General features: G+C 40.6%; 1 protein-coding gene across 3 annotated transcripts in view; it reads left to right on the top strand.

Annotated features, from left to right (window-relative positions):
• The window catches only part of LOC124061963 (pleckstrin homology domain-containing family A member 7-like), a 119,333-nt gene that overhangs the window by 48,114 nt on the left and 48,197 nt on the right, over positions 1–23,022 (top strand). For all 3 annotated transcript variants that reach the window (XM_046394333.1, XM_046394334.1, XM_046394332.1), the window contains exons 4-5: positions 6,280–6,363; positions 22,204–22,321. In XM_046394333.1, the coding sequence (XP_046250289.1) occupies positions 6,280–6,363; positions 22,204–22,321 (202 nt within the window). The remainder of the gene's footprint in view (positions 1–6,279; positions 6,364–22,203; positions 22,322–23,022) is intronic.

Here is a 23,022-nt window from a genome sequence, read left to right as displayed (position 1 = left end):
AACTTGGCTGGGAGTAAAGTGGCCTGGAGTTCCTTGACAAACAGGGTGACACCCAAGTCATGTGACACAGCAGGTGCGATGTGTGCACCGCATGCCAGCTAGAGAGAGAACATGTGTGGCATGTGTGATCATGTGTGCATGAGAGGTGAGATGTGTTTTGCGAGTCTTGTCATGGACGGCTCCGTGTTTATGTAACCCCGGAGGTTTTACCACCCGTCCTTCATAAATGTCATGTGGATGTGGACGGGGGCAAAAAAGTCAAACGCAGAGGCGCAGAGCACACCAGCTGACAGCAGTTCAGTGGTCAATATTGTCTTGTACAGGAAGGCTCAGTTTAAATCCCAAATGTCACGGCCGCCTTTGAGCAAAAAGCAAAGTCTGCTTCAGCTGCAGGGAGCTATTCTGATAATTGGAGATCAATAGATGACTAGGAAAAAAAACACAGAATTAAAGTACTTAATTGGCATGAAAGGCAGAGTGGTCTTCGGAGCTTTGCTTTTTTCCAGACGACAAAGCGATGAGCCATTTTGTCTTAACAGCTTTTTGTCTTTCTGTTTTTGCTCGAGAAGCACATGGCATGAAAGCACTAGTTTCCTATCTCCTTTTAGATTTCAGTCCCATGTCACAAAACCCCCAAATTAATGTCTGAGTGAATGTTATGGTGGAAGGGACAACAAAGTGATGAACCACTTTGTCTGGATTCTGTGTCGGAGTGGTTTTTATAACACAAGCTGTTGTATCAGTGGTGGAGTAAAAGTTGATCCACAGCTCAGCTGCACAGATGAGAAACGCTGATGAATTTGATGTTTTTGATAGAACCATATGTTTTCTGTTGGGAGCAGCAATGAAACAGGTGCCAGAATCACAAGAACATCTATGTATTATATACAGTATGTCTGGGATCAGCTGATTGCTGCAATCACAGTCTCCTACTCAAACCCTGCTGAGGCAGATGGAGCTGAATTCGTCCTTAGAAGTTTAGCTTCAGATTTCACACTAATGATGAGAGGGAAGATTCAGCAAGTTTGAGTAATTTGTTGAAATAGTGTGTTGCTGACAGTCTGAGGAAATGATTAAAGTCAACATGTTTTAGTGAATCAAGCTTGACATCTTTAATGACAATCTGTGCACATGCAGGATAAAACTGACAGATTCCTGCTCGGACATCATCTTGTTCTGTGATTCAGCCTTCCGTCAACCAGTGTGTCCCGTCGCCCACCTTCAGCGGGTGTCGACACTGAACAAGTTTGCCTTAGCGCTAACGGCTCTGGCTTGGCTTTAGAGGGTGAAGAGTGGACAGTGAGCCTGATGTCACTGAGATGAACACATAAGAGCACTAGAACACATGCTGCATTGTTTCCAGGCACAGCGTTAGCCCGCCATATAGAGAGGTGAATAATGAATATAGTTGCAGGGTTTTTAGAAAATGTTTGCATTTCTAAAGTAAAGTGTTAAAGAAAGTGTTGTTTTCATATTCGCACAGAACTTTTAATACTAGGGTTGATTAAATATTGGCTAAACCTGAGTATTTTTATTTTTTTGCCCAGCCTTCATGCTTGCTGTACGTCCTCTGACTCAAACTGTCTGTATTGTGGAGTTAATGCCACAATGCAGGTAAACACCACATGTTGCACAGAAAACTGTACACATGGTGTCAGCATCATGTGGACTATTTTAATCAGTTTTTTTTTTTTTGAGAGGTAGCTCTTTTAATAATATAGTAGTTATGCAAGTCTCTCATTGTGGCTGGAGAGCTGGCAGGGGATGGTAGAGTAGGGCCTCAATTGTCCTTGAAGATTAAAGTTTGTGGGGCAGCAGAAATGTTTGGATGAGTGGACCACATTTTTACAGCCGTATTGCATGCTTTTAGCTGATGCTGTGCTTCAGGTGCACTTACCTCTTAGCCACAGTGCGGTACAGTAAAAATAATGTGAGAGGTGATACACAAAGAGCACAATGAAAGGCTGAGCAGAATCTTTGAATTCAGAGCCTTCATCTGACCCATATGGACTACATTTTGAATGTCTCTGTAAGTTTTTGTTCTTGGACACACTTCATCTCAAGCTTTTATCAGCATTTTCACCCTGTAAAATGAGACATTGTGCCATTTTAGCACTCCAAGTACTCAGACCCACAAAACAACATAAGAGTACACATAAAAAACCCAAAACACACTAATCCAGACACTTGTAGCATTAAAACAAGGACACCTTCATTTTTCCTTGTATCTTTACATGAGTCAGTATTTACCTTAATTTATTCTTTAAAGTTGATTTGGCACGTTACCAGGCTCATTTTTCTTTATGTTTGATTTTGCCTGAAAATTTGTCAGAATTGTAAAACTGAGCCCAGCCTCATGAACCATAGCCCTTCCTTCTACCATCTGTTTGGTGTGCAGCAGCATGTTGCCTGATGTGGTACTGCAGTAGTTTCCGAGCTTAATGAGCCGCACGTATTTTTATTTTTCTTACATGTGGCCATGATTTTAACTGGATAATAGATTTTATCCCTGGCATGTAACATCATGTTTTTATGTGATGAAATGCCTTTTGGCCACTGCAAGCCAATCTCACATATGTGTGGCATGTTATGGACTTATGAACTGATATAGCTAACATTTTAACATTAGTGTCTGGCAATCTGATGACTACAACCAACCAAATGTATTTTTTCTGAGAACAGATTCACGCTGCATGGCTACAAGTGGATATTATGAGATGGATTCTTTTTGGCTTTGAGCCACTCATTTGCATTACACATAGCCATTTGACCTGTTGTTCGTTATACCTGTTGTTCATGGAAGAATATTGATTAGTGGAGCTTTAACTTTCCTCTTTTCCCTTCACCTTCCTCTTCCACTACTGCCTCAGTAATAAAGGCTATTTCTTTATACATGTTTTGCGTTTGGATTCCTCTCTAATTTATTACTCTTAGTTCAGCTTCTGCTTGATGTAAAAATGGTCACTCCAGGTAGATTCCCTTCTGAGTAACTGACCCAAAAATGTGACCATTTATGTTGTAGACACTGATAGTTTTATTTGGTCCAACTCTAATGAGTCTGCGCTGGGCACACCTTGCAGTGAGAATAAGAAAAGTACGCAAAATGCACCAAATGCCAAATGGAGGCAGAGATGTAAGGTACATTGTGAACTGGTCTTTTGTTATTGTGTTAAAGGGCATTCTTAAAAGGATGCTATATAAAGCTTTTAGTGCTACTTGCAACACTTTTTCCTTCACAGCTCCGGTCACTGTTGCCTCAGCTCCTCTGAAATGACACTATCAGGTCTGTTGTATCTATATCTCTAACTATTTTGAACCTCACTGTGGGATGAAATCACAGTTGCTGATAAACAGGCTCTCAGGACATTGACGCACTATTTCCATTCATATTCTGTGAGCAATCAGACGCCGATTTATCACTTTCCCAGGAGAAGTGCTTCACGCATCACCTCAAAAATGAACAAGCCTTTGTTTGAATGCGCACAATCAATATCTGAATTTACTGCTAGGCTCACTGAGAGGATTTGAGATGACTGGGTCCTCAGCAGCTGTCATACAGTACCTCTTTACCGTTTAATAGTCTGACAAAGAGATCAGAGTTAATGCGTTCGATGTGTTACGTTTAATTTCACAAGATTGCAATGAATTCTGCTTGCTTCTACCACTTCTTACACAATTGTGTGAATGACAGATGGTCTTTTGGCTGTCATCATGCTTTAATAACATCATCAACTCAAACGTGTCATGTATTGATTTATTGTCTTATGTCGCAGCATTTTGTTTAACATTTATTAAGACTAAGGTGTTTGTATGTTATCGTTGCTCTCTGGGAAGAACTGCCTTACCAAATGGCACTGCTGTTAATGGAACGGATTCACATAAGCATAATAAACCATTAAAGAAATAATGATGTTAATTCTGCATTAATCCTGTTAGCATAATTTCCTATTAATATAATTTAAGCTCTCATTTATGTATCCTTTTCCTGCCAATGTAATTCATTTCAATTCATTTTGCACAATCCACCAAAGACCTCTGTTCGTAAAAATGTAACATTTCAAAAATGTAGCCATTATAATGTTGAAAGGCAGGTTTATGTTTGATTTGTCTGTTTTCCTATTAAATTATGTAGATTCTGAAGAAAGAGAAAAAGAGTATAACAACAAAAGTTAACCACTACCCCCTCCAGATCTGTGACCATGCAGATGCAATGTAACATGCTTGACATCACCTGCTCTGACCCAGGTAGCTGTTTATCAGTAGAAGATGCCGTTTAGCATCTGTGTTGAATTTTTAGCAGCTATGCAAGGAGAGTGTCTCACTCATAGCTCATGGCTAAGAAGCCTGTTGGGGCATCTTACGTTCTATGTTTGCACCAATCACCAAGACAAATTCCTAGTAATGTGAAACCCACTACAATGGCAATAAAGACAATTCTGATTCTGATTCTGTTTTCCTTTTCACGCTACAGCTGATCGATTATAATTCCATCCTATTCAGACAATTATTAATTCTTCAAGTGCCTCCGTCTGGGCTGTAGGGCTCCTTTTAGATGCTTAAACAGTGAGCGCATCATCCTGAGGAATTGCTTCTTCCTGGAGCAACTGGGTGTTTTTTGTCATATAAGAATAGCAGCACGGCTAACACCATCTTCAGTACTGTGCTGCTCTGCTCCCTTGTGGCTTGGGAGTGAAGGTTCCTCATGCTCTTCAACGCCCTGGGCCGCCATAGATGTTTCGTCAGGGCTCAGGAAGAATGTCGGTTCTTTGCATTATGCTCAGGAAGTTGTTTTTCGCTCAGTACCTGACAACCAAACACATGGCCTGCAGCAGTCGAGAATCTTGACATCCTGCAGCCAGAAATCACAGCAGAAACAAAACACGTGACAACTTCCTGCTGGTTTTCTGATTGGTGTCTGAGGACTCCTCTGCGACTTACGAGTCTGAATACAGCACAAGTCCGAGTCCAGGTCAAAGTCAGCAATGCTCAAGTCTGAGTCAGCTACTTACAATTAGGACTCGGGTCTGCGTCCTGGTCTTGTGTACTGCAAGCCTGGTAAATATCAAACAAGTCGGTCTACAGTGGTAGAACTGGCTCAGCTGACAGGAGGGAAAGCTGTAACAGACATCAGTATGAGCTGAAAAAAGGTGTCTACGCCCAGTGCATCTAGATGTGACCAGTTTCATGTGACATGTTGTATTTAGGTGCCGTGCTGTGAGCTAATAATGGCTTTGTGAGTCCCTGCTATGGAGCCTGCTGCTGACATGTCACCGGGTCTCCTGGGAAACCTTGTAGTCCTGTAGGATTTGATCTTCTGCTCCACCAAGCAGGAATCTGTACGGCAGGAGGAACGTGAGCTGCTAGTGAATGGAAACCAGTGTTACTACGCACTGATTGTTGTTAGAGATGGGAAAGGTTTCTGAATACACTTTACACGCATGGGGTTTGTTTGCTGAGTGTGCATGGTGTTTCTCACCAGTGTTGTGCTTGTGCCGGAGACTGCTAAGCAGTTCTACTGGAGTTTGTTGTTTTCTGTGGCAAACTGCTTGCAGAACAAAAGCTAGTCTTACAGGGTGAGAATACATTAATCTGTACACTGACTTTACTGAGAGTTTACCTTTGAAAAGCACACCTTATTAGTATGATCTTTAATTGTAGGACCAAACTAATTCCAACTGTAGTTGTCTTTTTTATTTTGATTAGTCTCCCTTTATTAGAGTTGAATGCCTAACTTAGTCCAGAACCTGTTTGTTCATTAACTTTCAAGCTGATGAACTTAAGTATAAACATCAACATACCACAGCAGTCACTGTCAATTCTCTGCTGTGAAGCATTCAAGCCCCTATTGAATTGATGACTCTTGACCCCCCAACACACACACACACAGACACACTCCATGTTGTTTACCCTGTCAAATGCTTTTGCACTCTGCTCGACTGAGTAGCTGACGGAGGCCCAGGCCTGCACTGTCCAGCATTTTGTGCTGAGCCCAACATTTTGGTCCACAGGCTGTACAGGACGGGTGGGTTAGGGTGGGCGTCCTGCAGCCTCCCCTCACATTCTACACAGGGCTGGGAAAGTCAGGGACAAGGCCCATCAGGGTGGGGAGGTTGGACAGAGCTTCTAAGCCCGCGCCTCCACTGGGGAATGATCGGCTCGTGTCCGCTGAACTTGTGAACACAGTGGAGTTGAAAATCCAGGGCGATGCCCTCACAGTGTTTACAGTGCAACCGAGGTTGCTAATTTTGTCTCCTCTCTCTCCTCCCTCTGTCACTTCAGTCATAACCAGAGGACCACAACGTTTCGCCATCCTGTGACCGGACAGATTTCTCCAGAGAACGTGGATTTTATCCTGCAAGAACAGTGAGTTACTGAGTTTGTTATTTCCTTGCAGCCCCATCCACATTAGTATTCAAAAAGAATCTTAGATGTAATGAAAAAAATGATTTAGACTTTTTCCAGCATTTTTGAGGTATAGCAACAGTCAAATTGGCGAACTAAAATGTTTTCATCTGTGGGTTGAATGCCAGTCAGTGAGCTGTTTATCACTTTCTTTTAAGTGTACTGAAAATTACGCAAAAATCTGAACACATTTAAAAAAAAACAAAACCCTTTTGCTGGTCTTGCAGTTATGACTGCTTTATGGTTTGTTATCATATTATTTATAGTTGCCTAACCTTCTATTTGACAGTGACATTGAAAACATTTTTACCCGGGCCTTTAAGTTATTGTTTAAATATTCTTTTCCCCCCTAAAGTTTAGCTGGTTGCACTTCTTTATTGAGTGGGTAGATGCCAGATTTCAAGAGACGCTCAGTGTTGTTTCAAGTGACTACGTGGGCCTTTTATTTCATCAGAGCTGCTTTTTAAAGAAAGAAGTGAAAGGAGAAAATGTTGGTGGATTTGTCAAGGACATGCAGTCCTGGTTCGAGTGTTCCTACTGTCTAGTGATGCCATAGTAGGAATCAGAATAAAAAGTTGCTCTCTCCTCCTCTTTGGGTCATTAGAGTTGGAATGTGCAGGTAAATATATGTATGTATGTACAGTATGTATGTGTTTATCTATCCTATATATTTTACTGTAAATATGAAACTACAGCCAACAGGTAGTTATCTTAGCATGAAGATGAGTTGTTTTGTTATGTTTCTAGCCTTAATGCTAATCTGAGCTAAGCTCATGGGCTGCTGGTTGTTGCTTTAGCGTAATGTTGAAGTATTCTGGTAATCCTTAACTGTATGCCTGTTTGTGCTAACAATGCCAGATGCGAGGGTTCAGTCCATGTCTGTGAATTTAAAAGACAGTATTGTGTAACTCAAAGCTAGTTTTGGTCCCTTGTATTCGTCACGAAGCAGAAAAATATATAAATGAATGAACAAGTGATAAGTCCTAAAATGACATATATGACATAACTATTGACAGAGTGTGAAGGATGATTTGAGGAGTCTAACAGTTTGAGGGAAGAAGCTCCCTTCTGGTCTGATGCTATGGCAGCGGATACTTCTGTATCGCTTGCCACACAGCGGCAGGGTGAACAGGCTGTGGCTGGGTGGGGGTGAGGGTGGTGTTTTAGTATTCTTTGGGTCTGGCCAGGCACCCCAGATACTACATAATGCTATAATTAGATTTTGATCATGTAATTTAATTTCATTTCAAGTCATTTTCAAGTCCAGTGTATGGTGTTAGTGAGATTTAGCGGCATAACTGGAGCACAATATTCATAATTATGTTTTCAGCAGTGTATAATCACCTGGAACTAAGAATAGTTGGGTTTTCATTACCTTGGAGTGAGCCTTTTATATCATCTTCCATGGAGTCTGCCATTTTGTCATCGCCATTTTTTCTACAGTAGCCCAGAAAGGACAAACACTGGCTGTAAAGAGGACCTTTCTTTATCACCTGTTTTGCCACCATAGGCAAGACTGAGACAAAGGGTGTTCACCTGATTGCAGTCTGCAGCTGAATCCAAGACACTGGACCTTTAAAGTTGTAATTAGCAGTTGTGCATATTGTTTGTTTTTTTTTTTTTCCTTCAAATACTTCGATATCACGGTGTAACCTAACATCAGTTGAGTGCCCTTCGTACACTCATGTTTACTTTCATTTGCTAGACCATGATGCTTTATCGCTTTAAGAGGCCTGGTGAGTGCAGATCTCTCTGGAATAAACAAGTCTCGAGTGCTTACTCACAGCTGGTTAAGAGGCAGTTTGTATTGCACTCTGAGGGTTTTGTTTGGACAAAGATTTCCTTCCAATGACTAAACCCCACACCACACTTTCACCACAACAAAGAGACTCTCTAAGGTCATTAGAGCAGAGGAGGAGACGCTTTTTTTCTCTTGCTGACCCAAAGTGTCATCCAGGTCCAAAAGACAGGTGTGTTTCGATAGCAGAGCTGAGCTTTCCTGTATCTTGAATATAGAATTATATAGAAATATCCAGCTGTTCGACAACAAAGAAGATAAAAAAAAACCCTCAACTGCTGCTTCACTCTGAGAGCTTTTTAGGAACTTTTGGGGGTTGATTTATTGAGGACTGTGTGACTTTTTCAGCCCTATAAGAAAAATAACTCCTTTTTGCTCCTGGCACTTTTCTGGAAACCGGTTTGGGTGGAATATAACTGAAAATACAGATACATGTATCACAGTCTAGAACCAGACTGTAGTCGTATACAACTGTATATTCCAGCCCTTCTTCTGTTTCCCGTAGCTATTCAAATGTACCTGCATATGCCCTATGTCACATTTGAATGTCAGCTTACAGAGTATGTTTGGCAAAAGCATAAAAGAAAATAGAATTGAGTTCATTTCTTTGCAACAATTCATAGTGTTATGCTATTGAACGTCTGATTCTTGCACTAGAAATGGACGGGACAGAGTGCCGCGAGAATGTTTCTGTTATACTTAATAACAACCGCCACAATGTGGTGTGTTTGAGTTATATCATTTCGCTTAAACTTTTAAAATTCACATAAAATCTGATGGAAACACGCTGTTGGTAATTCTATATGAAGTCATATTCTCAGAGTGAGGAATCAAACTGGTACAGCACAATGATAACTCATATTGACCCCACTGATAAATAAAAATAAAATTAATGCTGCTAACTACTGTATAGTCCACTCGGTTGGATGCTATTTACCACAGTACCACTGGAGAAGACAAGTTCCTGAACTTTCCACTCTGCTAACGTCATGAATGACTGAAGAATCTGAAGTTAAAAACACTTTCTTATTCCTGTGAGGAGGTTTTGATGATAATAATAATTGTTCTAATCAGTCTCTGTTTGCGTGTGTAGATTCTTTTGTTTCTGAAACTTTCTTGCCGTGCTCTTGTGTATAAGTAATTTCCTTTTAGGCATAATAGATATTGATGTTAATGAGACTTCCTGAGGAAATAAAACTGTCGACTTATTAATTTCACCTATTTTTGCAGACCTTGAAACAACTTTGTGTATGTATGTATTTTTGGTATGGCGATTGGTGACCCTAAAAACTTGTGTGCAGCATCTTTAAAATCTGTGCATGTACACTAAAAACAAATCTCTTAACTCAGGAGGGTCAGAGAAAGTTTTTGCGTGACTTATTCAACTTTTACTTGTTGCTACCCTTGTCTAGCTTTGGGACACCACAGCTCCATGATTGGGAGACTGTGAAGTTTAGGCCGTCACCTCCACCAAGCTAAGAGAGCTGAGATCAGTGCCGTCAGCCTCTTGGCTTTGAGTTTAAGACCTGATGTCCTTCACCAAGCCCCAGAGCTTCAGCTGACAGATATTTAAACAGGAATGCTCTGAAGAAAATGTTGGCTACACTGTTGGTCACACAATAGAAAGAAAACACAAATATCACAGCCTTGTGATGGGATGGTGTAACCTTGGTCCTTTTGGGCATTAAAGTTTTATAGCTGCTAAGACTTTGATTTAGAACAACATCTCTTTAAGAGACCATTCAAGGACTTTAAGAAAGCGTTTTCTTCAGCTATAACCGCTTATCTTTGAGAGAGTTGCTGAATGGGCTGGCACTGGGTAAGAAGAGAGAGGGTCCGGCCTGGTTAATCAATTTAATCAATTTTTATTTATATAGCACCTTATACAATCAAAATTGTCTCTAGAGGCTTTACAGAGACCCAGAGCCTGAACCCCTGAGCAAGCAGACAATGGCAAGGAAAAACTCTCTTTTAACAGGAAGAAACCTTGAGCAGGACCCGGATCACAAGGGAGAACCATCCTGCTGATATTCGGCTTGGTAAAGGTGGGGAAGAAGAGGTAGATGAAAGAGAGAGAGAGAGAAACATACATGCAAAAAATATCATACATTACAAAGTACAAACATGACAGGTTGTTATAATTGGAATTCTGAAGGCTATGTGTTGTATATATTTGTTTTTTAGCTGATATATTGTTTAAGTTAGTTATAATAGCACTACATAGAAGAACAACATGGCCAGATGTTGACAGTAGATACTGGGTTTGTCAGGGGGCCGGATGCAGTTCAACATGTAGATCTGGACGGAGAGAGACCTGCAGAAAGATACAGAGATAGAAAGAAAGTGAGGGAGAAACGCAAAACTACGAAGAGAACTGGACACACAGTTAGTGACATAAAATAATGAATTATATGTTACCAGGGAGATCGACAATCTCACCTTCACACCTGCGCCAATTAACATTTTTCCTGCACAAATTTTACTAATTCAGCGAAGAACAATCAATAGAGCTTTTGTAGCTGCTAATCTAATGAAGAAACACATTAAAATATAATGAAGTTCCACTGCACAGACTCCATTTCTAGCAACCTGCTTCCTCATTTTTCTGTTTCTGTCACCTTCTCCTTTTCCGTTTCCAGTTTTCTCATTTCCATCCATCCAAACCAGTGTCTCTTTATGCTGCTTGTTCCCTTTTCTTCCCCTCTGTTCCCTTTTATTTTTCTCTTCTCATCTTTTGTCCTTCTTTACACCCTTTTCCCATCTCTCGTCTTTCTTTAAACCTGCATATTGTCTGTCTCCTGTTTGTAAGATTCTGATTTCCAAGCTTTTTCTTTACATTTAGCATTGATAGACTCTCTCAGTGAAGATGACTGTTTGCAGGAAGTGCATCTCTCTCAGCCTCCCTCGTCTGGCCCTAACCACAGATACACGCCATCTTGTGTTGTCACGGCTTTCATATCCTCCTCTCTTCCACAGCAGTTGGTCACTGAGCTTCCTCGTGTCTCCCAGTCTGACACTTTCCAGTATCTCATTGGCTTTTCTTCTACGTCTGCACTTTCTCTAGGCATCACTCTCCCCCCTCTTGTTTTCCTTGTGTTTGCCCCCCTCCAGCCAGTCTCCCTCATTATATTTCTCTCCATCTCTCTATTCTAGAGAAGGGGGGTCCAGGTTATATTTTTTCTTGCTATCTTCTGATGGACCTGACTTATTAGCAACTGCGTAGGCGTGAAGCAGGCCTTTCCAGGCTGCTACGATAATGTGTCAGTGCACCACACACACACACACACACACACACACACACACACACAACACACTTCAGTCATGTGTGTGTATGTGTGTGTGTGTGTGTGGTGTGGTTGGAGGGGGGTGTTATAAAAATAGATGGTGAAATCAGCACAGGACAGAACGAACTGGTGGTTTATGGAGGATGTACGCTTGGAGGCAGAATACTTGCATTATTTTGTGCTTCTGTGTAATCACAACTGGTGGACGTTATTCTCTCTGATTATGCAAAACACAACCTAGTGCCATTAGCAGAATCGAAGTACCAACTTCCTACTCACAGTGAAGAACATCCTCAAGGGTAATACAATATCACGCAAGTCAGTACTGATCAAAGAAACTTCATTAAAGTGTACCAGAAGAAAATAAAGAGTTTTATCTAATCCACTGCAAAGCAGCCCATACATCATAATTTATTAGATCATTGGCTATAAATATAGTGCCATTTGTTTTGTATTTATAGATATGCCGTGGAATCCATTTTTAAAAATTCATGCCTTTCTTTTTTACTTGAAGTTTTGGGCTAACATCACAACAGCACGTGGTTCTTTTGTGAAGTTTTCTTGGTTTTTGCTGTATTTTTAAACAGAATCTTTTCCCATGGTGTGGTTAACTTTGATTCATAATTGATACTTGGACCAAAAAAAGTTATGTAAGCTTGTTTTCCAATATTTGTAACATTACTGTGAACTTCAATGAATCCAAGCTTGCAGAACGGGGAGAAGTTTATGGTATATTTACAGTATGTTAAAGTTGTTGTTTGAATCTAATAAGCTGTAGATGAAACTGACTCAAATGTCACTCATTATCATGCTCATAGGCGACAGTGGCTTCTAATAACTACTCAAGTCAGTACTTATTTAGGAACTGTTAGATATTTTGGAAAATTAGTTAAAATACATCATTGCACCTCAAATGCTGCTGGCTTATCTTAGCATAAGAGTGGAAGCAGGAGGAAACAGACAACTTGGCTCTCTCCGAAGCTCAGAGTTATGACTGCCAATATCAACTCATTAACAAGCGTCTAATTTCTTTTGTCCACACACAGAGATGTTATTTGTGCTGTTAGGAGTAGCTGGTAGAAATGTTGCAGTACCATTTCTGCTTTCCAGATGTTGATTTCGATACCTGAGCTGTGTGCATTGGCCAGTGCTGAGTAGTGGAAAAATCATGTTTCTGTACAGATGTAATCCCTATTAATGTTTGTAGAAGGCTTTGATTATATACCCATCTTCTGTTAGTTGTGAACCCTAGTTATCCAATTAAGATCACACCTCTGCAAACAATGCAAGAGGAATTTGAGCTGCTTTCCAAATATCTGCTGTGCTGCTATTTAAGGCCATTATGAGCCTACATGAAGCACTCAGGATTTTCACTGAGGGCAAACTTCTTTTGTTATAGTCGTCCGACGATGAGGTTTTTGCTCAGTTGAGCTGGAATTTTTCAGCGTCACCCTGCTTCACATTCACATACTTACACATCTTCATATCTTTTACTGTTGGCCACTGAGCCTCCCAGCTGGAGCAGAGCTAACCTTTAGATTACTGCCACCCCGTTGAAGCCACATGGCGTCACACAAGTTGTGGAGCTCATACTCCGGTGTATTTCTGTCACCTCCATCCCCGGCTGCATCGGCCAGGCTTCCTTTTTTTTTTTTTTTCTTTTCTTTTTCATTTGATGTCAACGACAACTTTGATGGAGGCATCAGCTCACAGGCCATCAAAGCAGAGTTGAAACTCCATCTGAGAGCGTTATTTGCAGCAGTGTGTGGTGTGTACGTGTGTGTATGGGGGCTGGCGTCAGTGGGCCTGCTCACTAGGGGTTATCACGGATTAAAGTGGCTAAAGTGTCAGGACTTTACAGCTCCTGGGAGTACCTTATCAGCTCTTATTTTGGCAGCAGGAGAGATGGAATAACTTCCTTGGCTGCTGCTTGTCTGGGTCTCAGTATCTGTCTGCATCTGAAGTGTGTCTAAGTCTGTTTGCTCCACGTCTGTCTTGTGGTCTTTCTTCTTGTCATCAGCTCTGGGGTGATGGAAAAGCTGGAAATTTGTTATGGAAACTAATTTAAAGGTTGTATTCTCCTGGACAGATTGAAGAAATGTCAAGTTTTGTTTTCTTGATATGTTCCCATATTTGTGTAGTGGTGTTCCGGACTTTACTGATAATCCTAATAAAGAAATTCACTCTGACTGTTTAATTTCAACTTTTGTTTGTTGTGCTCTAGTCCAAATTTTTAATGCTGAATCCTATTGTTCTCATTCATTTCATACGTTGATTAATCTGTTTTCAGCTCACAGTTTATTGTTTGAACCTTTGAATTGATTTAACTTAAGTCTTGGGAACAAGACTCAACTTATTAAGTATAATTTTCACGCTCAGGTCAAATAGAAGCTTTGTTTTGCTCAGTGAAACCTTTCACTCTGTAAATGGAGATAAACATAATTCCTGGCTGCAACTCCACGTCTCTCCCTTCACGTCACATTTGTTTTGTTTCTTTCTCTGTTAATCTTAATGTTATCCAGAAGCTTTTTCAGATCCCTCTCTCTTGCTGTCTCCCTTGTTGTTCACCTTTTTTTGTCTCAGTGATATGGGATGTGGTGATTTAAGGGAGACTATGTCTGCAATGAGATGAGTGCACACATGGTGCGCTGCCAGGGTTTCAGCATGGCAGTGCTTTGGTTGACTGTTGCCATAGCAGCAACGCAGAACTGAAACAGGGAGATGCAGTTGTAGATGGAATATGTGGTTGTGGTCTGTCATCCTCTTCGTTGTGAGTATACAAAACACAATCAGTCGATGTAAAGTAAATGCGATTAATTTAGCTGCTTGTTTTCGTCATAACCTCAGTGTGGGTACAACCAACACATTCTCATCCCTGGCTGTCCCTGCCTGCCTGCTCTGTCACGCCCTTGTGCGTTTCATGCAGACACGCAAGTTACCTTTCAGTGTCTGTGACCGACACGCAAAGCCTTTCTGCCACAAAGCCTTTCTAACACATGCATAGTGCAGAATATACCACAATTGTGGTGTGATTATGTTCAGGGAAAAAAAAAAAATCAGTGGCGTGTTTTTGCTTTCACACATGACGAAATCTCCAGACTCCCGCGTGAAAGTCGTGTGTGTTTTCTGGCACACTGATGTAACTCTGTGACAAAAGGACTTTAGTATGTTTGCCACACTCACTTCTGCTGGTGTTCACAAAGAAATAGTTCAAACGACTCATTCTAAAACCACAAATCATTGATTTTAGCTACAGATTTAACAAACAAGATACAGTGCGACATGCTGGTAGATGTATTTTTGAACCTTGGGCAGGTTTGCGGGTTTAACCTCTTTTTTGCTAAGCTAGACTCAACCCGTTGTGTTTCCGGCTCCATAGACCTCCATACAAGTTTGATATCAATCTTGTCATCTCACTGCTGGAAGAAGAAGCCAGTAACAACCATATTCTCCTAGCCGTTGAAGTTTTCCTGTTAGGCACAGCTGCAGAAATACAAGCGCACACCTGACAGACAATTTAGCGCCATCAACACCGTGGAGAAAGATCATATTGAATTGATTTGTTCGGACAGAAGTGTCAGGAAAGCAGAATTTAAAGTGGAAAATGGGGATGCATGGGGAGGGTGGACTTTTGAGAATCCTTATTGCTTGGGCTCTTACCAACATATTTAGAAGTTTTCAGTTTAAAATTGGGGGAAATTGGGTTTAACAATGTGTCAGTGCTGAAATAATGATCTCCACTCTTTTTGAGGATGGAGTAGCTGTTTCTCCGTCAGATAGTTGATTTTAACATTTCTGAATCTTCTGGTCTGCGGTGCTCCAGCTGTACGGTGAGTGTCTGTCGGTATTTAAATGTCAGCCGTGCCTGTGTGGGCTGCCGGCGCTGTTGATTTTTGACATATTTAGTTGCAGCTGTATGTGTGTTTTATGTGTAGCTGTGGTCATGGAGAGTTTGCCAAGTTTCTTAAGAGACTTTGTCCTGTGTTCCTCTGAGGGGTATCATTAAAATACAGGAAGAGTCTGGAGCTAAAATGTCAAAATCCAACATTCCGACGATTACATTTCCTGTGTGATTAAACCTCCTTGGTGGCGTCTTTGTCTTGGTTCCGTCTTTTCCTCCCACAGACATAACAAGAGGAGGTGAACCGCTTTCCTTCTGATGAGAAACTAATTAAAGCCCTTCAGCCCAAACTGTTGTTTCACTGTTGACTTGTGACCAGTACTGCCAAGTGAGATTGCAATATTCGTTAGTTCTGGGTTTCTGCCATGTTGTACTCTCACCAGGTGTCTCAAAGTGCTCGTCTTAAGTGTTGGTCCTTGAGGATTATTTGCCTTGTTTTTTTTTCTTCTCCACACAGCCATTTGTTCACTTCAGAGATGGTCAAAATCAAAGTATTTTCTCAGCAAAGGCCAGAGGGAAAATTGCACATTTTGTTTTTGTTTTCTTTTTATTTCACCGACGCTGAACATTGTGTTTGTTCTGTTTGATTTTGAGCCGTCATTAGTGATATTTGGTCTCGTGTTTCTATATATATATCTTTTTAATGACGGGCTGTGAGGCTTATACAGTTTATTTTGAAGCTTCTAGCTTTTGAAGTGACTTCAAAGGATTTTCTTTGGGTTGGCGGCGGGGAAACAGCAGCCCAGTGCATTTTAGGTAGATGAGTTAATCTCTCTGAAGTGATTGCCAGATTAGGTTCCATTCCTACATCACTTCCTGTCAATGGTCAAAATCCGCCCTTCATTAAAGTGTTCTTAAAGGGTACTCCAGTGATTCGGTGATGCAGTAAAGTTTGGTGGACTTGGCTGGGATATCATGACTTTAAATTTCTTCAGTTTGTATTACAAACTGGAGGTTTGAAGTGGCGGGATGGAAAAAATGCTGATGAGTTGCATTATGGGAACTGTAGCATCCAGTGTTTTGACTTTTGTCCTAAAATTTCTTATTAATCTGTCTGTTGTGAGTGCACCAGCTGAAGTGCAATATTAAATCACTGCAATACTTTTAAAGACACTTAACTGAAGGATGAGAACTTATTTTTATGCACATTTTGAAGTATCACAATTGAAATTGATGGTGGCATAAGGCTGGATGTATGCAGCTTTGCCCACTTACTAATTTGCTGTTTTTGTCTGGTGCCATTGTCCTCGCCATACGTATATATATTAATTATATTATAAATATAATATATTATAAATATTCAACAAGTTTGTAGGACAAGTTGTTTTTTTGTGATCTACTGTAATTATAAAGATACATTTGACACATTAAAATGAACATTAAATGAGCGCTGGATGTCTGAACTGGACAGAAGTAGCGACGGCGGATTCAGATATGTCATCAGTGTCTCATGTTTGGTTTTCTTGAAAATAAAACCATTTTTGGAGTGCACCTTTAAACCTAAAAGGTGAGAGGCGCTGACAGTGGATTTTGTAGGTGAAGCAAGAATATAGATTTGCACTTTCTAAGAAATGAGTGGTGTAATTTGTCTGCTTGCAAATAGCCCTCAGCTCTAAGCTATCCTGCAGCCATCAGTCATCAGCCAGAGGTGGAATATTTTCTCTAAAGCAATGAAACACGCTTCACTGCATTCTCTCTTATGTTTTGCAACAGAAGCATCCAAGCTCAAAGTTTGGGGTAATTCATTTCTAATTACTGATGTGGATGATTTGTTTTGTGTGTCCCGTGGCTTTGTTGAGGCCTTTCACTCTGATTTGCTGCTGGTGGATACTGAAGATCCAGATTAACAGACTGCTGTTGCATATCAGAATCTTCAAGATGTTGCCAAAAAAAGAGAAAAAGAAGCTAGTATGTGTGGCATGTAGATGTAAAGTAGATAGAAACGGCCAATGCAGAATCAGTTAAATTTGGCTTAACTTGTGTGGTTGTGCAAACAGCCTAAAGGTCAGAATTGCTGGATTGTAACTAAATGTTTGAATAATAGGTTATAAGAATAATAAGGCCAACTGAGGAAATGTTGGCAGGGAAATAAAGTGAATAAAGCTCTTTCCCTCAGGTACTACAGTCAGCAGTGCCCTTGAGCAAAGCACACAGTCAAAGCTGATCTGCTGCTTGGTAGCAAATCAATATGGAAACTGCCAGAGTGCCAGCCATTGTTTGATTTTTAAAGTTTATTATATTGTCTCATTCAGTGGTGTCTTACAGTGTAACAGCAATCTGGGGAATTACTGTTACTGGAACCTGGATGTCTCTTTTGTGTGCAAAATATGATAAGGAACACATTGCTAATTATGTTTAAAATGTTTTCAAATTTCAAAATCTTTCAAATTTTAACTGAGAAGCGTCTCTCGCAGCCCTTATACAAAGAATAAATAATAACATTTTGAGTAGTGTGCCAAAATAAATGAAAAACACATGTCAAATAAACAGGAACGACTCTGAGAGGTCTCAGCAGTTAAAACGTTTCCACTCCTACACTGTGACTCGCACCACAAATCACACAACAAAGTCATATAAAATGTCACATTAGGATTTTGGGATGCAGTTTTTACACAGTCCAAAAAAATCAAATCAATAGTCAGTTTAACCCTTTGGGATCTGCTCCTCTTTCACAATAAAAGCACCTGGTGGAACAGCAGGAACATCACTGGCGTACTGCTGCAGCGCCACACGTTTAGCGGTTTGTGACAGCCTCTTTTCATGCAGTCTCTGGAGAATTACTCAGTGTCTTCCATCTTTCCTCTGTTTTTCTCTTCCTCCTTTTCTTTTTGTCCTCCCAATTAAATTAGTTCAGTTCGACTTGAAGAGATTTGTTGACTTGGTGAGAATCCCTAAGTAGACTTTAAAGACCTGAAAGCATATTTAATTAAAAGGAATTGTAAGCAGTTGAAATGTCAGTTAACAAAGCAAAGTCTAAACGTAGGCTTGAAGTATGATTTAAAAGTTATTTTCTTTCTCTTTCTTTTCCATTTTGCTGTTTTTCTCTCCTGTTTCGTTCTTTCCATTCAGACCGTTTGTGTTTCAGTTCTTTTATGTCTCTTGTTTCCTACAGAGAAGTAAACAAATTACCACCGCTGACCTCGTGCTCTTCGGGCTTTTCACTTAAATAAGTGGGTTGTGTCCCTGGGACAGGAGCTTTGTTAAATATGGATCAGTTCACTAAAAAAAGAGAGGTCGTACCTTTCTCCAGCCCTCCTGAGTTTTAAAGTCTCACTTTAAGGCCAAACTGCGTCCCTCAAGACTGAGGAGGTCTCAGGAGGTCCTCCCTTATCTGTTCGCTTTTAAAGTAAGTTCAATTAGTGTAGAAGGTCAGGTAACACACTCCCTGACTAAACTGTGTTCTTTGCGGGAGACAGAGGAATTGAATCTTTTGTTTTGAATATTTCTGTGAAGAAATCAAAGATTCTGGATTTTACTTCTTCTTGCTTTCCGTTTCCGTCTCTCTCTTGCCTCTCTGCTGATTTCATTCTGTCTTTCAACAAGGTCGCAAGCACTCGTCAGTCACATTCAACAGCCGCTTTCCAATTATCATGTCAAGAAGCTGAATAAAAGGACAAAATATTTCTCATGAAAGATGTTTTGGTTAAGAAATTACACACTGAAAGCAAATAAGCAAAATTGTTGTTATTATTTGGCCAGTTGAGTGATTCAGTTTTAGTGAATTAAAAACCAAGTGTGTGTCCACGCGTTTGCTTTGATTCTGACCAACAGTATCTGTAACTCAGAGAACGACGACTTTTCCTGATATCATTTTTAAAAATGATTTTAAATTTCAGTTCAATCTCAAATCTTTCTGGTGAATACATTATTTTGGCTTTGATGAAAATGCTTCTAATTTACATTTTTATAGTTCCTGACCTTTCAGAAGTTTGCATGAAATTCTTTTGACAGCAGAATGAAAACAGAGTTGATGTCTCTCTCGCATTGTTAACCCACCCACACCACAGTGGAGAGATTTACATTATGCATCTTTAGATTGAAGTTGATAATGTACTGCAACTGGTGGCTGTACTGCTTTGTGTGTGTGTGTGCAGCCTGTAATATTGAGAGCTGAGATGAGAGTGCATTAAGTCGGTTGATTCATGTGTGAGAAAGAGAGAAACATGAGGAAAATGGCATCGACAGACGGAGAAAATCTTCTCTCACAAGACAAAGATGGAGTAAGAAACGGTGAAAGAGGACTGATATTTTTTGATTTATTCCAGGAATGCATGTAAATCACACAAATCAGAGCATAATTTGTTCACTAAAAGAGCAATTGTGAATTGCTCTTTTAGTGAATATGTATGGATTTATATGAGTGTGTGACTGAGAGAAATATAGCACTGGGTAATTAGGTTTGATTCTTGGATGGAGGAATGCATCACACTGCCAGTGTTTTCCCTTCTGTAACTAATCAGACGGATTTGCACAAACGCACGTGCACGCACACACACACACACACACACACACACACACACACACACACACACACACACACTGCCTTGTGTCAGCCCGTTGACAATAAAACATCCAGCATGGAACATCTCATCTGTCTCACAACAGTAAGACAGCAGCAGCAACAGAGCCAGCATCATCTGTGGACACACTCGGTGTAGCCTTTGTTGGCATTTTTGTGTGTTTAGTTTCCCCAAACCTGCAACCTGGCATTTAATATTTATATGTCATTCACAGTAAACTGGGGTAAGCATACTCGTTATTATTTAGTCTTTGATTAGGTCCTCATTAGCTCCCGCAAACTTGTTGCTAGTCTTCCAGGACGACACACAAAAACAGGAAATGAAAAAGAAAAATGAACAGCCGCTGAAAATCCCTACAGCATAAATCCGAATAGCGGAACAAAAGACAGCATATACCAAAGATAAACTTCAGACAAGCATAAACAACAAAAATGATGAAAATAAGTACAAAAACTTTGTGAGATGAAGCCGTCTCTACTTCAGTAACTTGCAGAATGAGATTAATTATGTTCATCTTCATATCTATGCCGGCCATGTCTCGAGGCAGAAGAAGCTTTAATCATACAGTTCGTTTGTGGCCGTGGCACAACCAGGTGACCCGCGCTAATTTTTACATAATCTTCTATATAAACTTCTATTATAAGGTCTTTGAAGACTTATCCAGCACCAGGCCTTTGTTAGAGACAGAACTTTGGGAAGGTTTGTGGAACCTTAGCTGGACTAGTGTGTAGAAAAAATCCATTTATTATTGCTGACTCCTGAGCAGTTTGTTTTGTGGAAAGACTTACTGAATAACACATAAATTGCGTATGGCATATTGCTACTTTCATGTTATGACTGTTTAACGTGCCTATTTCAACTTAGTTAATGGCTACATGGTCCTCAGTGGGTCAAAAAAGTTAAATGGCCTTATGAAATGTTTTCAGAAATTGTTGGGTAACTTTAAATTTCATTGTTGTTTGTCTGAAAAAAGGTTGTGTTGCTAGATGCCAGATGCTAAAACGGTGAAAGGTTTTCACCCAGCAGCATGTGGATGATCTAATCTGCACTGTTGGATTCTTAGTAATCCAGGCTCAAAGTTCATCAGCCAGTTGGAAAGTTATGGAAGAAATAGACGTTCCGTCATTTGAGGTTTTTACAGAAAATTTCTTTAGAAAACAAGGAATTCTGGTTGCCCTGAATATAAATATTTAGGAACACAAATCATTTTTAAATAAATTTAAAACATTTAAATTAAATTTCGTTTTTGTCATTTTATTTGACAGTGGCATATTTAAATTTGGGACTGTGTTTAGTACTTTACCCTGTGATGAAGGACTGGACATAACATACGTTACATAACACAGTGTGCTGCTCTGAGTATTTCTATTTTTCTGAGTGAACCTGGTTTGTAAATCTATTTGTCAGCTTCCTGTTTTGAAACAGCCATGTAAGGTAATAGGTTTGCACTAACCTGAGGCAAAACACACACACACACACACACACACAGGTGTGTACGGTGGGGAAGGGGATAAAATTGAGGACACCCTGTCTTCAGGTCTTTCAGCTGCCTCAGTGTCAGATGTTCGCTGTCTGGTTCACACACACACACACACACACACACACACACACACACACACACACACACACTGTATTGTCGGTACGAACACAGAATGGGGCAGAATATGAGTGGGTGGGGGTGGGTCTGTTGTTCTGCCTTTAAGCTGCGGTGGTAGTGACAGAGCCGACACAGTGTGTGTGTGAACAGGATGAGAGGGGAAGAGAGGACGCATGTTTTTACACTCGTTGTTGCTGCGTTACATATCTCACCTCCTTTGCTTTCTGAACACCCGCATGCTGTTTAAAATGACACATCTGGGGCGAAATTATGCAGGCATTGTTGTTTGGTTGGTGTCATGATGGGTCTTGGTTGCAGCGATGTTCCAGGATGTCTGTGTGAAAAGAGCTTAAGATTTCTCCAGTAATAGAGATGCAGACTAATAGCACAAATGGATTTTTTTTTTCAGAGAAGAATTCTGTTACAGGAGTCTGTCACATGAAAAATTGAATGACCTGAAGGAGCCCCCACCCTCTGTCTTATTGTCCTGTGCTTCTAGATAATAGATAAAATACTGTACAATAAAACCTAATAAAAGCATAAATCTGGGTCACCACACCCTCAGTGGTTATAGTCGGAGCTGCAAGGCCAAACTACTCAGCCCTTAAAAGAAAAACAGTGCAGAGACGGTGAAAACTACATCAGGTTTGAAAAAAGTCCCTCACCCACATTTCTGTGCGTGTGTGTGTGTTCTTGTCCAGGCCGCAGGGTGCTCGCATGATGTCCAAACAAGCGGGTGAGCAGCTCTCCAGCACCACCGTCAGCGAGGCCTCCACTGCCATCACCTCCTCCACTGTGGACACCACCCCTGCCTCCAAGGTCAGTCCGTGTGTCTCTTGTCTGGGGTTCAGTTGTACAGCTGTATCTAAATGAGGGCAACCGTGTTTAGGATGGATGACCCTATTGGGAAAAGATGCATCTACAAACACAGGTGTGTGTCTGTATATGTGATTATACAACATTGTATGATGTGATTTATTTGTGAATATGTGCACTGTGATCACACAGTGCACTGTAGCGCTCTACTTGGTTTGCTTTCAGGACACTGGATCCCAGTTTCCCTTTTTGTACATTCGTTTGTGTATTTCCTTCTTTTAACTACTCAGGTCATTCCTGCACTGTATGATCACGGCTTGACCCAGTGATGACAACGTTGAAACGGTCTCAGCTGAGTCACGTTTCAAGCCGTTTTAAGGCAGATGGCGAAGGTGTGAAGAATATCCCAGCGATGTAAAATGCTTGCAAGAGGGGAACAATTTTGAATTCCTCAAACATAAAGCAGGAGTGAGGAGGTTAGAGCCATGGCTGAGTCTAGAGATTACTGGAACATTGAAAATCACAGCAAAAGCACGTAAGCTGGATACGATGGATTTCAGCATGAGGTCAGACTTTCTGTGTCAAGACAACAAATGACTGAGGCTTTTTGTATACTACAGATGAGATCAGAAGTAGCAATATTAGTCATAGTAGTAGTCATATTACAAGATCCATTGTTCTTATTTTAAGGCAACTTACCTGAC

The sequence above is a fragment of the Scatophagus argus genome, chromosome 7 (genome assembly GCF_020382885.2).
Source record: "Scatophagus argus isolate fScaArg1 chromosome 7, fScaArg1.pri, whole genome shotgun sequence".
Classification (NCBI taxonomy): domain Eukaryota; kingdom Metazoa; phylum Chordata; class Actinopteri; family Scatophagidae; genus Scatophagus; species Scatophagus argus.
The sequence above is the reverse complement of the archived record's forward strand: the minus strand, read 5'-3'. Positions and strand labels throughout refer to the sequence as shown.